This window comes from Pholis gunnellus (genome assembly GCF_910591455.1).
Source record: "Pholis gunnellus genome assembly, chromosome: 17".
NCBI lineage: Eukaryota > Metazoa > Chordata > Actinopteri > Perciformes > Pholidae > Pholis > Pholis gunnellus.
The window spans coordinates 14,422,818-14,440,434 of NC_136544.1; the positions used below are offsets into that span (position 1 = coordinate 14,422,818).

A 17,617-nucleotide genomic window follows, 5' to 3' on the forward strand; every position below is an offset into this window, starting at 1 on the left:
ATTCCAGCCACAAAGCAGACCACTTGTTGAATTCTAAACCTAGCACCACATCCTATGTTCAACGTCGGTTTTGCCAGGTAAACATTTCAATCTGCCGACTTGTCATGGCAGATTTACAATTTAAATGTTAAGTTTCCCGTGCTGGCTTCTCGAGTAAAAGTAAAAAGTCCGATCTGGAGTATGTACTGTAAAACCGTGACACTCAGCTTCCCTCAACAAGTGTCTTTCTTTGGGGCTAATAATAGTTAATTGAGATCTGTAACATCACTTATCTTAACAACGAAGGTTAGATGCTGGAGAGGAGAGTAAAAATGAATTGACAACGTGTGCAGATCCGTTTAGATCTAGCTGTAGAGCGGCACTTTCCCAATCGTCTTACTTTTGCAAATGTTGGCGTGTTGAGTGTTTCAAAATACTTTGAACCAAATATTATTACTGTTGTTTTGCTAACTGACAATGATCACAACACATAACTGATCCAAACTAAAGCTTCTACTCGTTAGTGGAATTATCTAATACTTATTTGATATCCAAATGTTTAATTTATCATTTTGTATCTTAGTTGATTCTACTTGTTTTTCGTTTGAGAAGAAACACATTGAGAATGCACAAATCACTTTTATGCATTGCTTGTTTCATAGGCCTTGTTTGTGCTTACTTTATTTCAACACAATACCGGCACTACAATATGTGTCTAATAAATACCGCTACAGTGTGTACATATGACTATCAAGTGATATTAGATGTAACCCTTCTGTAACCCTACAGTGTTGTAGATACAGTGTCATTTTGGGATATCATTTCCTGTTTACAAACATCTTAATTGCATTTACCAGCTGAAGACTTCATGAGAACAAAACAGGCACTTTGTGACCAGTTACTCACTACAGTTACTAAACATTTGTTTAGTTTCATAATATTAATACCCACAGAAAGAAAAGTTATAAACGGAAGAAATGAAAATGTAGAATATAAGAAGATATATATATATATATAAAAGTGCTCACAGTAAATGTTGGCATGCCTTTGTTTTATTTTCCTTTCATTGTGTACCTGCAACATGTTCTGATGTTCCATTAAACCCAATAAAGGGTTTTAGTTCAAACCAGTCCAAAGTGTGTAATACAGCAATACAGGTGGTGATGTATACTTTTAAACTGTCAAGTAGGTGACACGTAAATGAGTCACTTCACTATTGTGAACCACAGTGTGACTGTGACCTGACCAGAGTGTGTATGTGTTAACATGTCAGTGCAGTCTATCTCTGTTATAAATATCTGTTGTTCTTGGTCTTGTATAGCAGAAGCTGAAATAAATACCACAGTTGAACCTATTTGTTGTGGTTGTTGCACGCTGTCGAGCACACAAAGCCGACAAACATTTGCACTTATAATATATCTGTTGCATGAATACAGTTTGTTTTCGGTGAAAGCAGTAAGAATTAAACACAAAGTTCCAGATATCGGGCAGCAACAGTCCTCTGTGTGTCTGGTCCTAAAGTCACACTGTATGGTGAGTGAGACGTCATATCCTCCAGTAGACCCCGTCCTCCAGCTGCTCCTCTGCAACCACAAACAAACAGCTGAAAGCTTGAGATACAAAGATTATAGAAAATATATGCAGCTGCTGCACATGTGGCTTTGGTAACATAAATCAGTATGTGTACATTTAAGCATAACTGTGGCTGTCTTATGAGAAACTAGTGAGAAGACAATGTCGACAATAACACGGAGCAGGATTTACCTAAAGTGTGATCGGGCAAGTTCCTCAAAAGAGCGCTCGGTACGTCATAGATGCTCTCTGTGGGGTCTGACATGATGAAAAAAAAGATGAAAAAAAACGTCATTATTATTTTTGTATAACCAAGAATATAAAAGCTAGCCGCTGGGGAGAAAAAAAAACATGTAATCTCACTTGGATGTTCAGCTCTCCTGTAAGAGAGAGGAACGTCATACACGCCCTCGTCCATCTCTGTGGAAGCGTTGCTCTCACGAACCTCTACAAAGACATAACACATGATCGGACCAGGATGGACATTTAAACATCATCACACTCTATGTTGTGTTCTATTAAATAGTTTCTAAGATCATACTGCTTCTAAGTGGTAGAATGTCATAGTCTCCTTCCTGCCTCCCCTCTGCATTGCTCAACCCACTGGACCATTGTGGACTGTTGAGACCGTCACCTGGAAACAGAGAAGTTGGGTCAGTAGAACCAACCAAAACACTACGTGTGAAGGTGAAAATAGGCAAATCCATTTAAAGTCCACCATTGTGATGCTGGTAGCTACAGTCTGGAAGCGCGTTTTGGTACGGGGTCTCCTCACGGTCCGGATCCTCGGACAGGCGGATGGGGGAGACGATGCTCCTGATCTCATGCTGGATGTGGCCTGACGGGGCAGAGAGGGGCCGAGCACGGAGCGACTCCATCGCACTGTGCGAGCTGCTGTTCAATCGCTCTCGCTGCTCACACACTTCGAGGCTGAGCGGAGGAGAAATGGTCAGTGCCTGGAAGGTGGATTATTGTTAGTTAAAGTCGAGGCCTCTTCTAACTTACTGCGTGCTTCTAGAGTCTGAAAGCACAGAGGTAGAAAGATGCATGGCTTGCCATAGAAGTCCTACCCACTCCTTTCTGAGAGCTGCGGTCTCTGCTGCCTACACACACAAACAAAGTTGGCATCCTGAAAGCTGACCTGCCACACTCATTGCCTGCAAATTAATCAGCTTGCAGTTGAACCACAGCGATGACTCACCAACACTTTCTTCTTTCCATTTGTCATGATGATCTCAAACATAAAGCGCTTGCTGTCAACTCTCTGGACCTCTCGCACTGACTGCACCTGACCCAAGAAGAGGACAGATAGATAAATACTTAGGACAACCAAGTAGAGACAAAGCAACAGTGGGGGAGGAAGTACTCGGATCTTGTACTAAAGTAAAAGTAGCAAAACCACAGTGAGAAAGTCATAATTTCCTTCTAATTATGACTTAAAGTACATAAGTATTAGCATCAAAATATATACCTGTTAGATTATAATAAATTATCTGAAGCTGTCAAATAATGTAGTACAGTCGAAGCGTGAAGTCAAATTAAATGGAATTACTCAAGAACAATTAGCTCAAAATTGGACGTGAGTAAGTGTACTTAGCTTCCACAACTGCAACGCGGTTTCTCGTATGTCAGCAGTGGCGGCGGAGGACTTACTGTGTAAATGTAGTAATAGCCTCTCAAGTGTGACTGTGAAGAGAGCAACATCAACATCACTGTTTATCTCATTGAGATCTTTAAAAGAAAGAAAAAGAAAGCTAGCCGAGTCAGTTTCTATCAGCACTGTAAGCATCCTTCAAATTATCATTTGTGGCTCCAGAAATGAGTTACCAAGCAGGACATCGACGATACATTCCATAGAGGCTGAATTTAGTCTAATTTGTTTCTAAAGAACATTATATATGTCTACTCACAGCGCTGCCATTCCTCTGTGTGTAGAAGAACAAGGTTGTATTTTGAAGCCTGAACCAATACGTCACCCATCTCAATTTCTACAGACAGAAAGAGTAGACGTGTGGCAACCAAAGTCACCTTCTATGAACACATGCCCACATTTAACACCGAGACAGTTCGTGACTCACCATAGTATCTTTTCTTTTCTGCAGGAAGCCTTCAAACAATAATTTAGTCCCATCTACAGACATGTTATCCCTCAGTCGATAGACATAAAAGTGGCAGCCACAGTGTGAAATGAACATCTACCTGTGTGTGTGGTGCGACTTCCTCCTCGCACAGACTGACGGCAGTATCGTTCACAGACCCATCACCCGCTCACTTCTCTATTCTGCTTCACAAAAACTCCGATCAACAGTTGATCTTACAACTACTTCACACATCTGCTTTTGGAATGACCACTACTGCTCTCGTCACGGACACACAAACACAACATGACATCAGTGGGTGTAAATGTCGTTTATTACAGATATTTAAAACCATTTCATTTCCCTTGTTGGTGTTGAACTAGCTGTCATTTCAGCCGATAATAAGCATACACAGCCGTAACACATCATACAAGTCGTTATTGTAAATGCTGGAAAACAGAAGAATCAGAAGAAACAATTTCATAGTTTTAAGGTGGGAGAGGTGCACTGAATGGCGGTTGTTAATAGCGTTATCTGTTGCTCTATGGTGCCTCCAACTTCATAAAAATATAACACGAGGGACGTTTATTTAACTCTATTTCAAAACCAGAAAATCATGATGCACCGCTTCCGATAGCTTTAATAATACTAAATACAAAAATACAAGGAAAGTGTAAATCCCTCCGTCTGTTGCACTCAAAACAGACAACAAAACAAAGAAACAGGTTAATAAATTAAAACACGCAAAATAAACAAGTGCATGCCATTCATGACCTTTCTAGTGTAGGATGTACCGCTAACACCTCCCGGCTTGTGATGCGGTCTACGGGTCCAATACTAAAACCTTTGAAGAATACATACATAATATACTGCATATACACATCTATTAACAGATTCAAGTCCCTTTGTGGTGTTGCTGTATATGGCTGCCTCTCTCTGGTCTCCAACCATCTAACTAATAATACTGACCTGAGAGAAAGAGGACTGGATCAGCTGAAAACATCCAGCGACTAGTAATGTCTGGACTAAACTAGACTAACAGATCACAGAGTTCAAGTCAGCATTTACAAATTGGATGATGGACAACTGATTTCAAAAGTAACCTGCCCCTTTCCACCACGACATTAACAAAAAAAAACGACACCCCAAATGCATATAAAATGTACCTACGATTTGTTTCTTGCCCGTGTTGCATTGTGGGAAGGGGATGAGGTGGAGTTGGGGGGGGGGGGGGCTGAGGCAATGGGCCCCGGTTGGTTAGTGTAGCCAGGCTCTCTGAGTCTTTTTAGGAGGGAGGGACGGGGGCAGAGTCAGAGTCAGAGGAACGGTGGGGGACGGGGGGGGAGTAGCTGTCTCGTGCCGTCTCATCACCGCTGTTTGAGCAGCGCTCTGTACATGGCAAAGCCCAGCACGGCGAACACGGTGGCACCGACGCTCGCTCTCAGCCAGAAGGTGGAGTTCTTCAGGTCGGCCTGAGCCATGTGCCTGAGAGGAGGGAGCAAGACACACAGAGCAGGTGAGGAGAGAAGAAAATACAGCATATAACTAGGGCTGGGCCATAATTCATTATGATTTATCATCTTTTAATATAATCATCTGTCGTGATACATAATACCAGCTCATATCCCAGTGTCAAAATATTCATAACTGAACAATTTCTTCATTGAACTACCTGAAAATCGTTATTGAGATATGAGATTTCGGCCATATTGCCCAGCCCCAACACTACATAACTCCACAGCTATAATCACAGCGGGCTCAGTTGCCAAATACCAAAACAAAGTCATGTGCTCTCTCTGCGGGGGAAACTTCCTAAAATCAGGACCATAAATGATGTGAAACAGGAACACATGCTTTATCTTGACAGTTGGTTTAGTTTTGGGAGACAAAGGAAAGGTGTTGGACTATGAAGCAGCTACACCGACTAGCACAACAAAAAAATAGAGCAAAAAAACACCTGTCCTACCAAGCACACATCCAGCTGATCTGGCAAGAAACACAAACACTGGGGAACTATACAGACTATAATATATACAAGCAATGAAAAATGTCAATGGAGACAACAAACCCAAATGTTACTGGCCTTCAAGTTAAGCCTACGACACGCTTACTAAACCCTGGTGGGAACCGGAGAGAAACCATGTTCACATCGGTCACCTGTGATGTAAAACTCAGTCGAGCCGCCTTTAACCTTTAACAGATTAGTGTAACGTTTTGAAAAATGTTCTCATTCACTTTCTGGTCGAGAGTTAGATGAGAAGATCAATGTCACTCGCATATCTGTATAATTCAAGGTTACAGCGGCCGGTTAGCTTAGCACAGTCTTTTGTGCTAATTATTGAGCTTTAGAGGTGCTGGTAGAAAGACTTCACTACCCTTTGACAGAGCCATGCTAGCCACTTCCCCCCTGTTTCCAGTCTTTGTGCTAAGCTAAGCTAACCAGCTACTTCATATTCAACAGACAGAAGTTAGAGCTATATTGATCCAGAAAGTGAATAATCATATTTCCCAAGATGTGGAACTATTCATATAAAGACTCAGATTAGTCTCTCTAGAACATTTCAGGACATAAATATGAACATTACTAATAATGATAAAATAATGACCCGACATCCTGAATAAGGGAGATGAATCTATCAAACGCATGCTCGTCGGCCCGGGATAAAATTACATCATCCCTCACTCTCTCTCTCTCTCTGGAAATTGTTTCTGTCTTTACCTTTCTGGGGGAATTAGCTGCTCAGCAGAGGCCTTCATAAAGATGGACCCCTCCACGATGGAGACGGCTGAAACCTGCTGCATCAGGCTGAAACCCTCCTCTGACAGCAGGTAGCCCCTCACAGCCTCCACCCACCCACACCCACATCCACATCCACACCCACACCCACCCACACCCACACCCACACCCACACCCACACACTCAGATACAGTAGGTAGAGCTGGGTGATACTTTAATATAATATTTTCATTAGTGAATAATCGTATAATAGTTGTTTAGCCTGAGGTGACGTCTTCAAATGTGTTATTTTGTGTGACCAATGATTTAACACAAATAACCCAAATATATTAAGTTTATTATCCTGACAGACCAGAAAATATTCACAATTATTAAGAGAATTGTCTGCATTTTGTCTAAAGAATGACAGTATTTATGAATAACTGATTAGCTCCAACATGCCATGTGATCCAACTGTTGAAATGATCTATAAATGTTTGTACTTGTACTGCAGTGAATCTTCATTAATATTAGTAAGAAATTATTTAAATTTTCTTCAAAATATCCTCACATGACAGACAACAAAGTGAAAAAAAATACTGATGTAAAATTTTTGTTTACCAACCTTAGAGCTGGAATAATAGCTATATAATAATAATAATAATAATAATAATAATAATAATAATAAACTGATATTGTGCTCTGAGACTAAACATCATTGAGACTTTGGTTGAATGAGATTCAGTTACTTGGCACAAGTGTCACTAGTTAAACCAACCATAGTGCACGTTAGCAACATAATAATATGGAGAGATATCTGATCTCATTCATATCACTCAGCTCTACCAAACCTGAAGAGTCAGGAGCTCAGATCCCCACCAAACCATTACAGCACAAGAACAACCATAACTGCATACCTGGTCAAACATCACCGCACACTTCAAACAATAACAAACACACACACACACACACACACATCCCATATTCAGACTGTACACACCACATGGCAGCCAGACTGAAAGTGTGGATTCATGAATCTCGTTTTTTTCTGCTTCCTCTGCTGCCGACTCTTACATATTTTACGGTCACTGTATTGTCATATACGTCACTTTTTGATTGGTCACAAATTAAAGAGCAAAGCATAAATCTCTAAAGACTAGATAAATGTTATTCCCTCTGTTTCCCGACACAATTCACTTTTGTAGCTTGTAGTTTCTGTGACCGATGAAGATTTCAATGCAAAATGACTTCCCCGTCAATCAACCCACTCTTCGGAAAACACGTTGGGCATTCGATGTGGTGTGTCGGGCCCTTGCGCTGCCACGGCTGGCTCGTTAAATGTCATGCTATTATTAGAGCCAACAACTCGCAGAGGTTAAAAAAACACAGCATGAAGACAAAGAGATGATGAGTGACCCGTGCTGGTCCGAGGCATGCCTGTGGTTATGCAGAGAGGCAGAGAACAGATGAGCCATGCAACACAACAGCAAACAGATTAGCAGCAGGTGAACACGTGCAAGAGGAAGAGGAAGAGGAAGAGGGGCAGCCAAACACACGTGTTTGAACACCTATAGAGTCAAAGGAAAAAACACAAAGACAGGAAATACAAGACAGGGAAAAACAGGATGAAATGACTGGTGATTGGTACAATACAATCAAATTAAACATCAAAAGAAACACATTTTGATTTTAAACATCAGCCTGTTACATTCACGAAGTCTCAACCCAAAGGAGAACAAGTGGACACCGGTTTGTATCATAAGACATGTACAAAACCAACGGTGCTTTTCAAAATAAAAGTATCTCCTGTAGATGTAGACTTCAGTATTAGGAAGTGAAGATGAAGGGAGACTGAAAACATCATAGACAATCAGTCGAGCCCTCTTTGATAATGGGTTAAAGTTGGTGCCATGAAGACAATTAAGAATTTTAAATCTTTTATGTGATAAAAAATGAATTACATATCAAACATGCAGACGTCGATGACGTTTTCAGTTTGTGTCCGTTAGTCAAGATTTAAGGTTTGCATATCCACTGCAGGACAGGAAGGAGCTCATAGCTCACACTTAGTCACACCCTAATTTATTTTTACGTACTTTTTTTAATTTTCAAGTGCTTCATAATAGGACTTAATATTTTTCCAGAATGATTAACTGGCTGAACAACATGGTGCAATATAGTTATAATAACATTCTAAAGTATTTTTTACAAATATAAAATCCTGAGATATCTACTTCTATATATTCCTCTGAAGGAGGTGAAAATGTTGTTTTAAGTTTACAACATATTTTGTGTTTTGTATGTGGGTTAGTATGAGCAGTTAATTTGCACTGCACAAGTCAGTAACACCATGCACTACCCGCACACAGTCACCTCCCTGGCTAGCAGGCTGCGTGTTAGCGCGTTCACACCTCGCTGTGTCACACCGTACAGAGAGCGGGGGGGCTGGCTGGAGCTGCAGCAGAGACCAAAAACACCTCACGTGACCCACGGGACTGAGGCACATGACAAAAACAACAATGACTGAAATCTGAGCTCTCTTTGCATTTCGCTGTGAAGCATCGAGTATCTATCGAGGATTCCTCCGAAAATGACGCTCAGAGAAGCAGCGAGAGCTACGACGTCGCGTTGATCAGTGAACCTTCTCACTGTGTCGACAGTGATCATCGATATACAGGAGCACAAAGAACATATCATACTAAATGATATTCAAGTTATTATAGTATTTTAAAGCAAATATTAAAATACCTTGTGACACCTGTGAACTTGGGTACACTGGTCCAGTCCGGTGGTTGGGTAAGATCAAACCAGTGTGATCATTTTTGCACCACCTCAACAGTAACTCTGTTACTAAAATCATAACTGTTCTTACAGTAGGACTGACACTTGATGTTACTCAGCCAGGTAGTTATAATATAACTGATTTGTTTAGCTCGTCAGTTTGAAAAATCAAAACAATAAAAACCAGCGGGAAACAAAAATTTCTTGCACCTTTTGGTTTGAGATCAAATGTAAATCCGTACTATTTATCCTGAACAACATGCATCACAAGGTATCGCTACCGTCACGTTCATTCACATTTTATAGTCCCTTGTGTCCTGAAGTGGATATGCAGTGTAAGCCTGACCACAGGAGAGCACTGAAGGAGAGAGGAGGAGCTGTCACCATTACCGGTGTTAGAGAGCTTGGGTAAAAAATAAAAACAGGAGGAATGAGTCTATGTTACAACACTAGAGCTTATTCTACATATGAACCTGTTGAACATGACCCTGCGGAGTTGGGCCTTAATACTGCGCAGCAGCTCCAACTTGAGGAGGTTCTGACACAGGCAATATGTGCACCTGTTGGAGGCACACATGCAGCGGAGACGGGCGTGGCTGCGGAAAGACACACAAAAATGCGTGTTTTCACCAGCACAGAAAGACAACATGAACCAAACAACACACAGAGAGGAGGAGGAGGACGAGGACGAGGAGGAGGAGGAGGAGGAGGCCAGATCCAAACTCATAACACATCTCTGAGCTGAAACCTGCACTGCTGCCATTTACCTTCACTTCACTTCTCATAGACAAAGTAAACTAAATTATTTACACAGAAATATCTAGAATGATAAACTGTCAAAGTCGGAATCTAAAGGTGAGTAAACAAGGAGAGGAAAACCACAAAGAAAGGCATCAGTCACAAAACAAACTAAACATTCTTAAGGGGTAAAGACGTCATCAGCTGTTTTGGCTTGGAAGCCGAATGGTTTGATGAATTTCTTTTGAAGATTAAAATAAGTCTTCACTGCAAACTGTGACTATTAGTTTGATCAGAGTCTTCGTCAAAGCTTACCGTTATCGTCATATTAATTACTTCATAATGGTTGGTATGATGTATGTGTATCATGAATGTCTGTAGTCCTGGTAATTAATAATGCTAAATGTGTAAATTATTTTCTACAAGAAGTGATGTGTAGCTAAATTATATATTAAAAGAGCGTCTCAGGCTTGAAGGAGCAGCGTGTAGGATTTAGTGACATCTAGTGGTGACGTCGCAGATTGCAACCAACTGCTCGCCCCTCCCCGTTCCAAGCGTGTCACAGAACTACGGTGGCCTTCAGGTAACGCAAAAACGTGAAGTGTGTTTGGTTTGTCCGTTCTGGGCTACTGTAGAAACATGGCGCTGCAACATGGTGGACACCGTGAAGAGGACCCACTCCCAAATACATACACTACAATTAAAGATATAGCGGCTTTAAATCAGAGACCGGTTAAAGGGGATTAGATGCGCACACAGGTCCAGGTGGGCATGGAGATAAGGTTCACTCACAGAGGTGTAACGGGTTAACTACAAGAGACCAGAAAGAGGTTCAATACTCACGGGTACATGGCCATGGTGGTGAGTCTCGTGTAGATGTCTTTGCTGGGTGCGTCGGTCATGCTGCATGTGAACAGCTGGGGTGGGTGGAGCTTGTGCTTGCGGCAGAACTCGTGCGGTGAGAGACTGTAGTGCTGCCCTACTTCGTGCAGGTCCGACTTGGCGGCGATCACCACGCATGGCGTCTTGCTATCGATGAAGTATTGCTGCCAAACACAACCGAATGTTACTAGTTAGACCGTATGTGGCAGGACCTACAAGCCTCGGTGCCTCCGATGAGCGAACGTACCTTGTACACTTTGGCGCAGTATTCAAAAGAGCCTGGGTTGTTGATGTCATACACCAGGCAGACCACATCACAGGCTAGGTCCGCCTCTGACAGGAAGTCAAAGTCTGGCATCACCTCGTGGAGCTGGACGTGTGAGGACGAGACAGAGACGGAGAGACGGAGTTAGATGGAGGGATTAATGTTTTGCAGTGTAATACGCACAGATGATGCAACAGTAAATGATTCTTACCAGGAGGTACTTCTCCTGACCATAAACATAAGTCGTGCTGATGGCGTAGAGGGACTTGTGGTCTTCTCTAATCCGCCTCTGTCCCTGTGGTGGACAACAAACAAGGTCAATAACCGACATTCATCAACGCTATTTACATGTTTAGAAGATGTTCCCCTTCGACTCTGGTCCCCTCTGAAGTGGATGAAGTGTTATTCGCTGCATTTTGTTTGTTTTACTTTGGGCCGCCCCGATACAAGCAAAACAGAGGGTTTTACGGCCATGACCTCCACTGACCTCCAGGTTCTTGCCCAGGAAAGCTTGGAGGAAGCCGCTCTTCCCACTGCCTCGGTCGCCCAGGACGTTGCAGCGGAAGACGCTGCGCTGGGTCTGTTTCTTCTGCAGGTCGATGCGCTTGTTACGGGTCACTGGAAAAAACAGGGAATGCATGTTTGTCATACGCAAAAATAAACATGATCATCATCGTAAAATACATGCATTTCTTTTGTATTAAACTTTTAACAATAATATAATTAGGACCTCTTACCGGTGATGGCAGCAGCTTGGGACTCCTGTTCATAGATGATAGAGTAGCCAAGATAACCCAAGTACTCCAAACTGCGCTGTACATCTAAATATGTTGTTAACCTACCACAGAAAAAACACAATGATGAGTCCGACAGCATGAGACTTTGTAAAAATGATCTGTGTTTTCCACATAATCATGCATGTCCTCCAGTATTGTGACTGTTTCCAGGATGTGTCTGCAGTAGACGTGCGCGAGTATTAATAGAAGCGTGCCACACTCACGTCCACTGGGAGAGGTATCCCTGGTATGTGATCCAGCCCTGTTCGTTAGTGCAGACCGTGTGGTTGACATCCGGACCCCAGGGCATATAGGGAAACACTTTGAACAAGTCCTTCACCTCCTCTGGCGACAGTGCACAATCCCTGTCCTGGATCACAGCAAGGGCAAATATATTGACTCACAAATGGTACAATGCATTAAAAACTCAGAGAGACAATTTCTTTTTAACTCATTTTGCAGAAAAGTGGCCCCATTTCCATTTCTAAATCTTCAACCACTCACTTTGTCGTGTTTGTCAAAGACACTCTGGAGGAAGAGGTAAGCGTTGTGGTTGAGCTCTGTGGTGCAGTCTGGGGTGATCTTCACCCTGTGACACAGAGACAGACAGAAACAATCAGGGAGACTCGGATTCTGCTTTCAATGGCGACAAACAGAAACAATCTGCCTGAATCACTGCGAGTCACATCAGTCAACCACAACAATTCAGTTGAGAGGAAGAAATGATCTGCGATATCAAAATGAGGAACAACTCATAACAAACCCTCGTATCAACAACACTGTGAAATCATCAGAAAGTGAAAGCTACCTCTTTCCTGTCTCCACTGTACCTCGTAAATAGCAATAAAAACACAGATAACCTTTCAGTCTGCGCTTACATGGGGAACAGGTACTCCTGTGTGAGCTCCAGGTCATCATCGTAGCCAAACCTCCGCAGCACCGTCCAGGTGGTCTCGTGTCGGCCTCGCTGTATGAACAGAGTGTGCAGGAACAGGAAGCCTACAACAGAGAGCCAATGAGAGGAGAGAGGACGGGGTCATTTTCATAAAGTAAAAGGCATTAAAAAGATAAGCAGAGAAGAAAGAATGTGGAGGACAGAGGAGAGGAAACAGGAGGGTGTCTGACCTTTAAGTGAAAGTCCGTTGTCTTGGACTCCGTCCGCCATGTTCCTCCTGACCACATTCTTTACATCCTCTAAGGCCTGCGGCGCCAGCGGGGTGTTGAAACATGTTCTCTGTGGACAAACACAACAACAGAGACATTGACGTGCGCCTGGAGAACGAACGAACGAACCAGCCCAGCCGCTTTACAAGTGATAAACAAAACGCTATTTTAAATCTTAGTGTAGTCGTGAAAACATTACCTGGAAGAAGTTGAGCTCGTTGTCATTAAGGATGCCGTCGTTGTCCAGGTCAGACACTTTGAAGATTCTAGTTAAAGACTTTATGCAAGAAGGCTTCAGCTGTAACACAGAGGAAACATTATCACTGAGGCGGCCAGGGGGTTTCTGTGAGTTGGGTAGCAGGCTCACATTATAAGGTTTACACCTTTTCCTACTATGAAACGTCTGCTGCACAGATCTCACCTCCTTCTCCTCCGGGCAGTACAGGGGTCCGGTCGGGTGGAGAACAGCCTTCTGGGCGTAGTAGAAGAGCTCAGAGATGTTCTTCAGGTTTTTGGCAGAGCACTGAGGAAAGAAAAGAAAGCACATGTGAGTGTGTGAGTGTGTGTGTGTGTGTGTGAGAGAGAATGCCCTGAACAAGTCCAACACTGGAATAAAACGTATTTACACCGTGGTTGTATATTGTATGTGTTTAATGCACGTATTTCTTATATTTCTCATTCCTTATTTCTATTATTCTCTACATATATTTGAATACTTCTTTTGCCGCTGATAAAGGCAGACAGAGATGTAAGTAACTCAGAGAAGCAGGACTCAACCTGGTTGGTTATGTTCACATGAGTCCAGCTCTCACGTCCTCGTTCTAACCTTGTAACCAATCCAGCCGAGGAGGGCGAGACTGAGCCGTCTCGTGTGACGAGAGGGAAATTTGAAAACAGTAACGCAGGGAGCGGCTTCCAGCCAGGCCTCTCGACACACTCACAGTCCGTCAGTCAGCAGTCCGTGGCCTCGGAGCGAGAGGTTCAGCAGCATAAATCTATTAATGACTCAGAGTGGAAGTGCTGTCAGGAGCTGGAGAGCAGCCGGGGGGGGGGGGGCCAGCCACTGCTCGTATTAGATTCCATATTTTATGCTCTGGAGCGCTTCATCAAAGTACTTTCTTTGACATGTAACGGAGTGGAACCACCAAACAGCCCTGTCTAAATGGATGCAACAGCTTTTTATATGCAGGTTTGTATTGATCGCTCACCTCTACGCAGGTCTCGATGTCCTGGTATTGATTCATGATTGGTAGGATGGTCTCCATGCTGCTGTGTTCCACCAGGTCAGACTTGTTCCCAACCAGGATCAATGGTACCCTGAAGAAAAGCCGTTCATCAGTGCATTATAGAGCTACAGCGGTCAGTCACTTCACCAATTAGCTGATCGACAGATAAATAACAGGCAGCTATATTTTGATAATAGATTCATCGTTTAAGCAATATTTCAGACAAAAATGCCAAGAACTCTGGTTGCAGGATCTTCAGAGTGATTTGTGGGTTTTTTCGGGTTTTAAACTGAATATCTTTACGTTTTGGACTGTTGGTTGAACAAAACAAGACATTTGATGATGAAAGATTAGCTTTTATCAGCTTGATGACATCTTTAAACACAGCACATCAACAAATCTATATTCATTCATGAAGTTTACAATAACTAGCAAAGACAAAAACAGGATTAATGATCCTATATTTCACATAGTTTGGCATGAAGTTTAGTCAGCGTCAGTTTAACGACGAAAAGGCCTCTTTTGAATGATCTTAAATTTATCTCTAGCTATCTCTGGTATCAACGTTGCAGATGCAGCACCAGCTAGCTGACGTGACCCACAGTAAACACACATCTATCAAAGTGACATGAACACACACCTGCTATCCTTGTCCGTTCTGTCATTGATGAGTGGAATCCAGTGGCTTGTCACCTAGTGGAGTAAAGCACAACTTCAAACACCGGAGCCGCACAAACATTCATCACAAACAGAAATTAATTTCCTCAGATTAAGATGACGACGTACTGCAGTTATGCATTTGATTGACTGTCTGAGCGCAGAGAGAAACCATGCTCACCCTTTCAATGGACTTCTTGTTGTTGACCGAGTAAACTATGCAGATAACGTTTGCCTGTCAAGACAAATATTAATACATGAGCTACAGACAGTACGAGCACAGATGAGTGAGAATTAAGGGAAACCTTTGATACCTTTGATATTTCTTGGTACAGCTGCTCGTCTGACTGTTCGGCCTCTAAGAAGGTGAACAAACAGATACATCAGTACAGTGTTTATCATGTTATAAAGCCGTACAGTTACCAAATCTATACATTCCTATTAATATAGAGTAGTAGTAGTGGCAGTGATTCGAAAAGAGCGGTCTCTGGCACTCTGTTGCTACTGTTTATGTTTCTGTTTTTGAAATGTTGGCTATAAATGTTGTCAGCTTGATTCCAAATTCAATTGGATTAAAACCATCCTCTGTTTAAAAGGTGTAAAAGTTGTATTAGCATGTAATAACATTGCAAATTTCCCCGGCATGTTACTAATAACACATTATTTAATCTTATTTTAACGCGATTCAAACTGAATTGTTTCTGTTTATAACAATGAAACAGGTCTGAAGAATTTAGGTTGAAATGTTTTTGAATACAAATGGTTCCAATCGGCATCTAAGGGCACAAATCGTAGTAAGCATATGTTTAATGTGTGTGTGTGTGTGTGTGTGTGTTTAGTAGAGTGGGGGGGGGGGCGTACCCGAGTAGTCCACTATGTGTGTGGGCACCCTCTCTGGGGTGACATCGGCTGGGATGGTGATCTCCTCGGCTCGACGAGGAACCTGGAAGACAGACGACAATGATCCAAACATCTGACAAGCAAGCCTCAAGAAATATTACATAAAATCCTGTGTTTTCATATTTCTACTCTCACAATTCTGATTTCAGACAAATCTAAAAACGTATCAGCTTGCCGGGATGATTTCCAGCGTATCTATCATCTGATTGCCCGTTGATACGTACCTCATCAGGAAACTCCTCACTGACCAGAGACATTATCAGCGAAGTCTTCCCCACCTTGGCTGTACGGGCAAAAAAAAAGAAGATTTTATTACAATCTGACATCACACACGTCTTTGACTGACACTAGGTCATAGACATGTGACCTCGCTACAATTTCTTTTGAGCGGTCTGGGTAATACGTTAAGTGACAGGGCACAGATAAGAGCAGCTCAAGAGAGTTAACAGAAGCTAAAGAGAGTTAAGAGCTGTGTTTTGGCTGCAACTCTCTCAGGAACAGTTAGTACCAACTCCCCTAACGTGGCAGCGTAGGCCAACCTGCACAGCCATGAGTGAAATATATAAATAGTACTGACAACACATATGCATGCTTCAAAGAGAACAAACAGACCAGGTGAAACAGGTTAATTCTGGCCTCACTCCAGGGTCCTGGGAAAGTCAAGATATTGTAATTACATAATATTTACCCATATTTCTGTTTAATATGCAGTGCATCTCTGTGCCAACTATAGCTGGAACAATTAGTTGATTAACAGGACATTTATCAGCAACTTTATTATCTATAACCTTATTTGTTTTACTAGTCTTTTCTCTGTTACAGAGTTCATATCAGGTCTTCAGGTACTGCAGTGAACACCATCTTCACAATGCTTTTCATATGTGGACATGCACAGGAGGAGCTGCCATTTCGTACTATTCAAACTACAGTTTTCTGGCAGCCTCTCCCTAATATTATGTCTCGTTATGTTGAGTATCAACACATGGAAACGGTCGCTAGGTGCATCTGCTAACTGTAGCTTCTAGCTCCACCATTAGCATGTTAGCTAGCTAATGAAGCATTCAACGGCTTCGGGATTTAAAAGACACCCGCTACTTACGTTCCCCTACAAGTAGTATCCTCACGTCCTTCCTCATGTTTTTAGCTTTTTTAAGGACAGTCTTTATTGTTTCATGTAGTCCTTAGATAGCCGTCCTCCTCCTCCAGCAGTTCACCTAACGTCAGGCCTGCGCACTGAAGTGCTGCCGCTGTCAAACCCCTCCGCGCCTTTGTAGGACAAAACGGACGGACAGTTTTAGGAGCTACTCCGAGTTCACCACGCGCTTCTTCTCAACTTGTGACTAATCAGCTGAGGAGTAAATGTCATTTAAACAGTAGCGCGTGCCACATGTCTCTGTAATTGCATGTTAATCACACTCTTTTCGGCGCTTGCATAGCATTTCGCAGTAGACGTTTCATGGGCAAAACCCGACCTCCAACACACCGGCAACTACAGCGAGTCGTACAGGACAAACTTCAACTAGAATTTTAAAAACGCGTTATGCTGCTCTCTGGCGTCAAAGAGAAGGATTTATATTGAGTATATTCTTATTACATATTTAGTCAAAATGGGATCTTCTTATCTGTGACATTAGTGAAGTGGAAATAACCTACAATAAAATAATTAATTAGTTAATAAATTACAATAGAAAAAAGCTTTATTTACTTTGATGTTATTATCATGTGGGCTTTCAATTTATGGACAGCACCTTGTTTGTTTTGTAATATTTATAGTTTGTTTAATTTTATATTTTCTGTCTTTGCATGTCTGGTTAAAAATTCTTCGATAACGAAGCTGATTACTATACATTACAAACATACTATTCAAGATCAAAAAGAGGAAA

General features: G+C 42.2%; 2 protein-coding genes across 6 annotated transcripts; both read right to left on the reverse strand.

Moving 5' to 3' along the window:
- Positions 1-1,442: 1,442 nt before the first annotated feature.
- On the reverse strand, positions 1,443-3,733 carry LOC306708908 (uncharacterized protein). 2 transcript variants are annotated; one of them, XM_079176874.1, is made up of 10 exons: positions 3,630-3,733; positions 3,462-3,539; positions 3,205-3,237; positions 2,753-2,839; positions 2,557-2,654; positions 2,270-2,481; positions 2,093-2,185; positions 1,915-1,998; positions 1,744-1,809; positions 1,443-1,562 (listed from the first exon to the last, which is right to left on the reverse strand). In XM_079176874.1, the coding sequence occupies exons 1-10, from the start codon at positions 3,690-3,692 to the stop codon at positions 1,525-1,527; spliced, it is 852 nt and encodes a 283-aa protein (XP_079033000.1). In that variant the 5' UTR covers positions 3,693-3,733; the 3' UTR covers positions 1,443-1,524. The 2 variants fall into 2 exon arrangements, with proteins under 2 accessions (XP_079033000.1, XP_079033001.1); XM_079176875.1 differs by lacking the exon at positions 2,557-2,654 and having other exon boundaries at positions 2,270-2,507.
- A 220-nt stretch (positions 3,734-3,953) lies between these two features.
- Positions 3,954-17,204, reverse strand: rhot1a (ras homolog family member T1a). Of its 4 annotated transcripts, XM_079177592.1 has the most exons (21): positions 16,834-17,204; positions 15,959-16,017; positions 15,696-15,777; positions 15,149-15,192; positions 15,016-15,069; positions 14,818-14,870; positions 14,160-14,268; positions 13,373-13,474; positions 13,151-13,249; positions 12,913-13,021; positions 12,666-12,786; positions 12,292-12,376; positions 12,012-12,157; positions 11,749-11,849; positions 11,499-11,629; positions 11,223-11,306; positions 10,994-11,116; positions 10,708-10,910; positions 9,600-9,722; positions 9,424-9,467; positions 6,593-7,920 (listed from the first exon to the last, which is right to left on the reverse strand). In XM_079177592.1, the coding sequence occupies exons 1-21, from the start codon at positions 16,868-16,870 to the stop codon at positions 7,841-7,843; spliced, it is 1,989 nt and encodes a 662-aa protein (XP_079033718.1). In that variant the 5' UTR covers positions 16,871-17,204; the 3' UTR covers positions 6,593-7,840. The 4 variants fall into 4 exon arrangements, with proteins under 4 accessions (XP_079033715.1, XP_079033716.1, XP_079033718.1 ...); XM_079177589.1 differs by lacking the exons at positions 6,593-7,920; positions 9,424-9,467 and adding an exon at positions 3,954-5,114; XM_079177590.1 differs by lacking the exons at positions 6,593-7,920; positions 9,424-9,467; positions 9,600-9,722 and adding an exon at positions 3,954-5,114.
- Between the last annotated feature and the right edge of the window lie 413 nt (positions 17,205-17,617).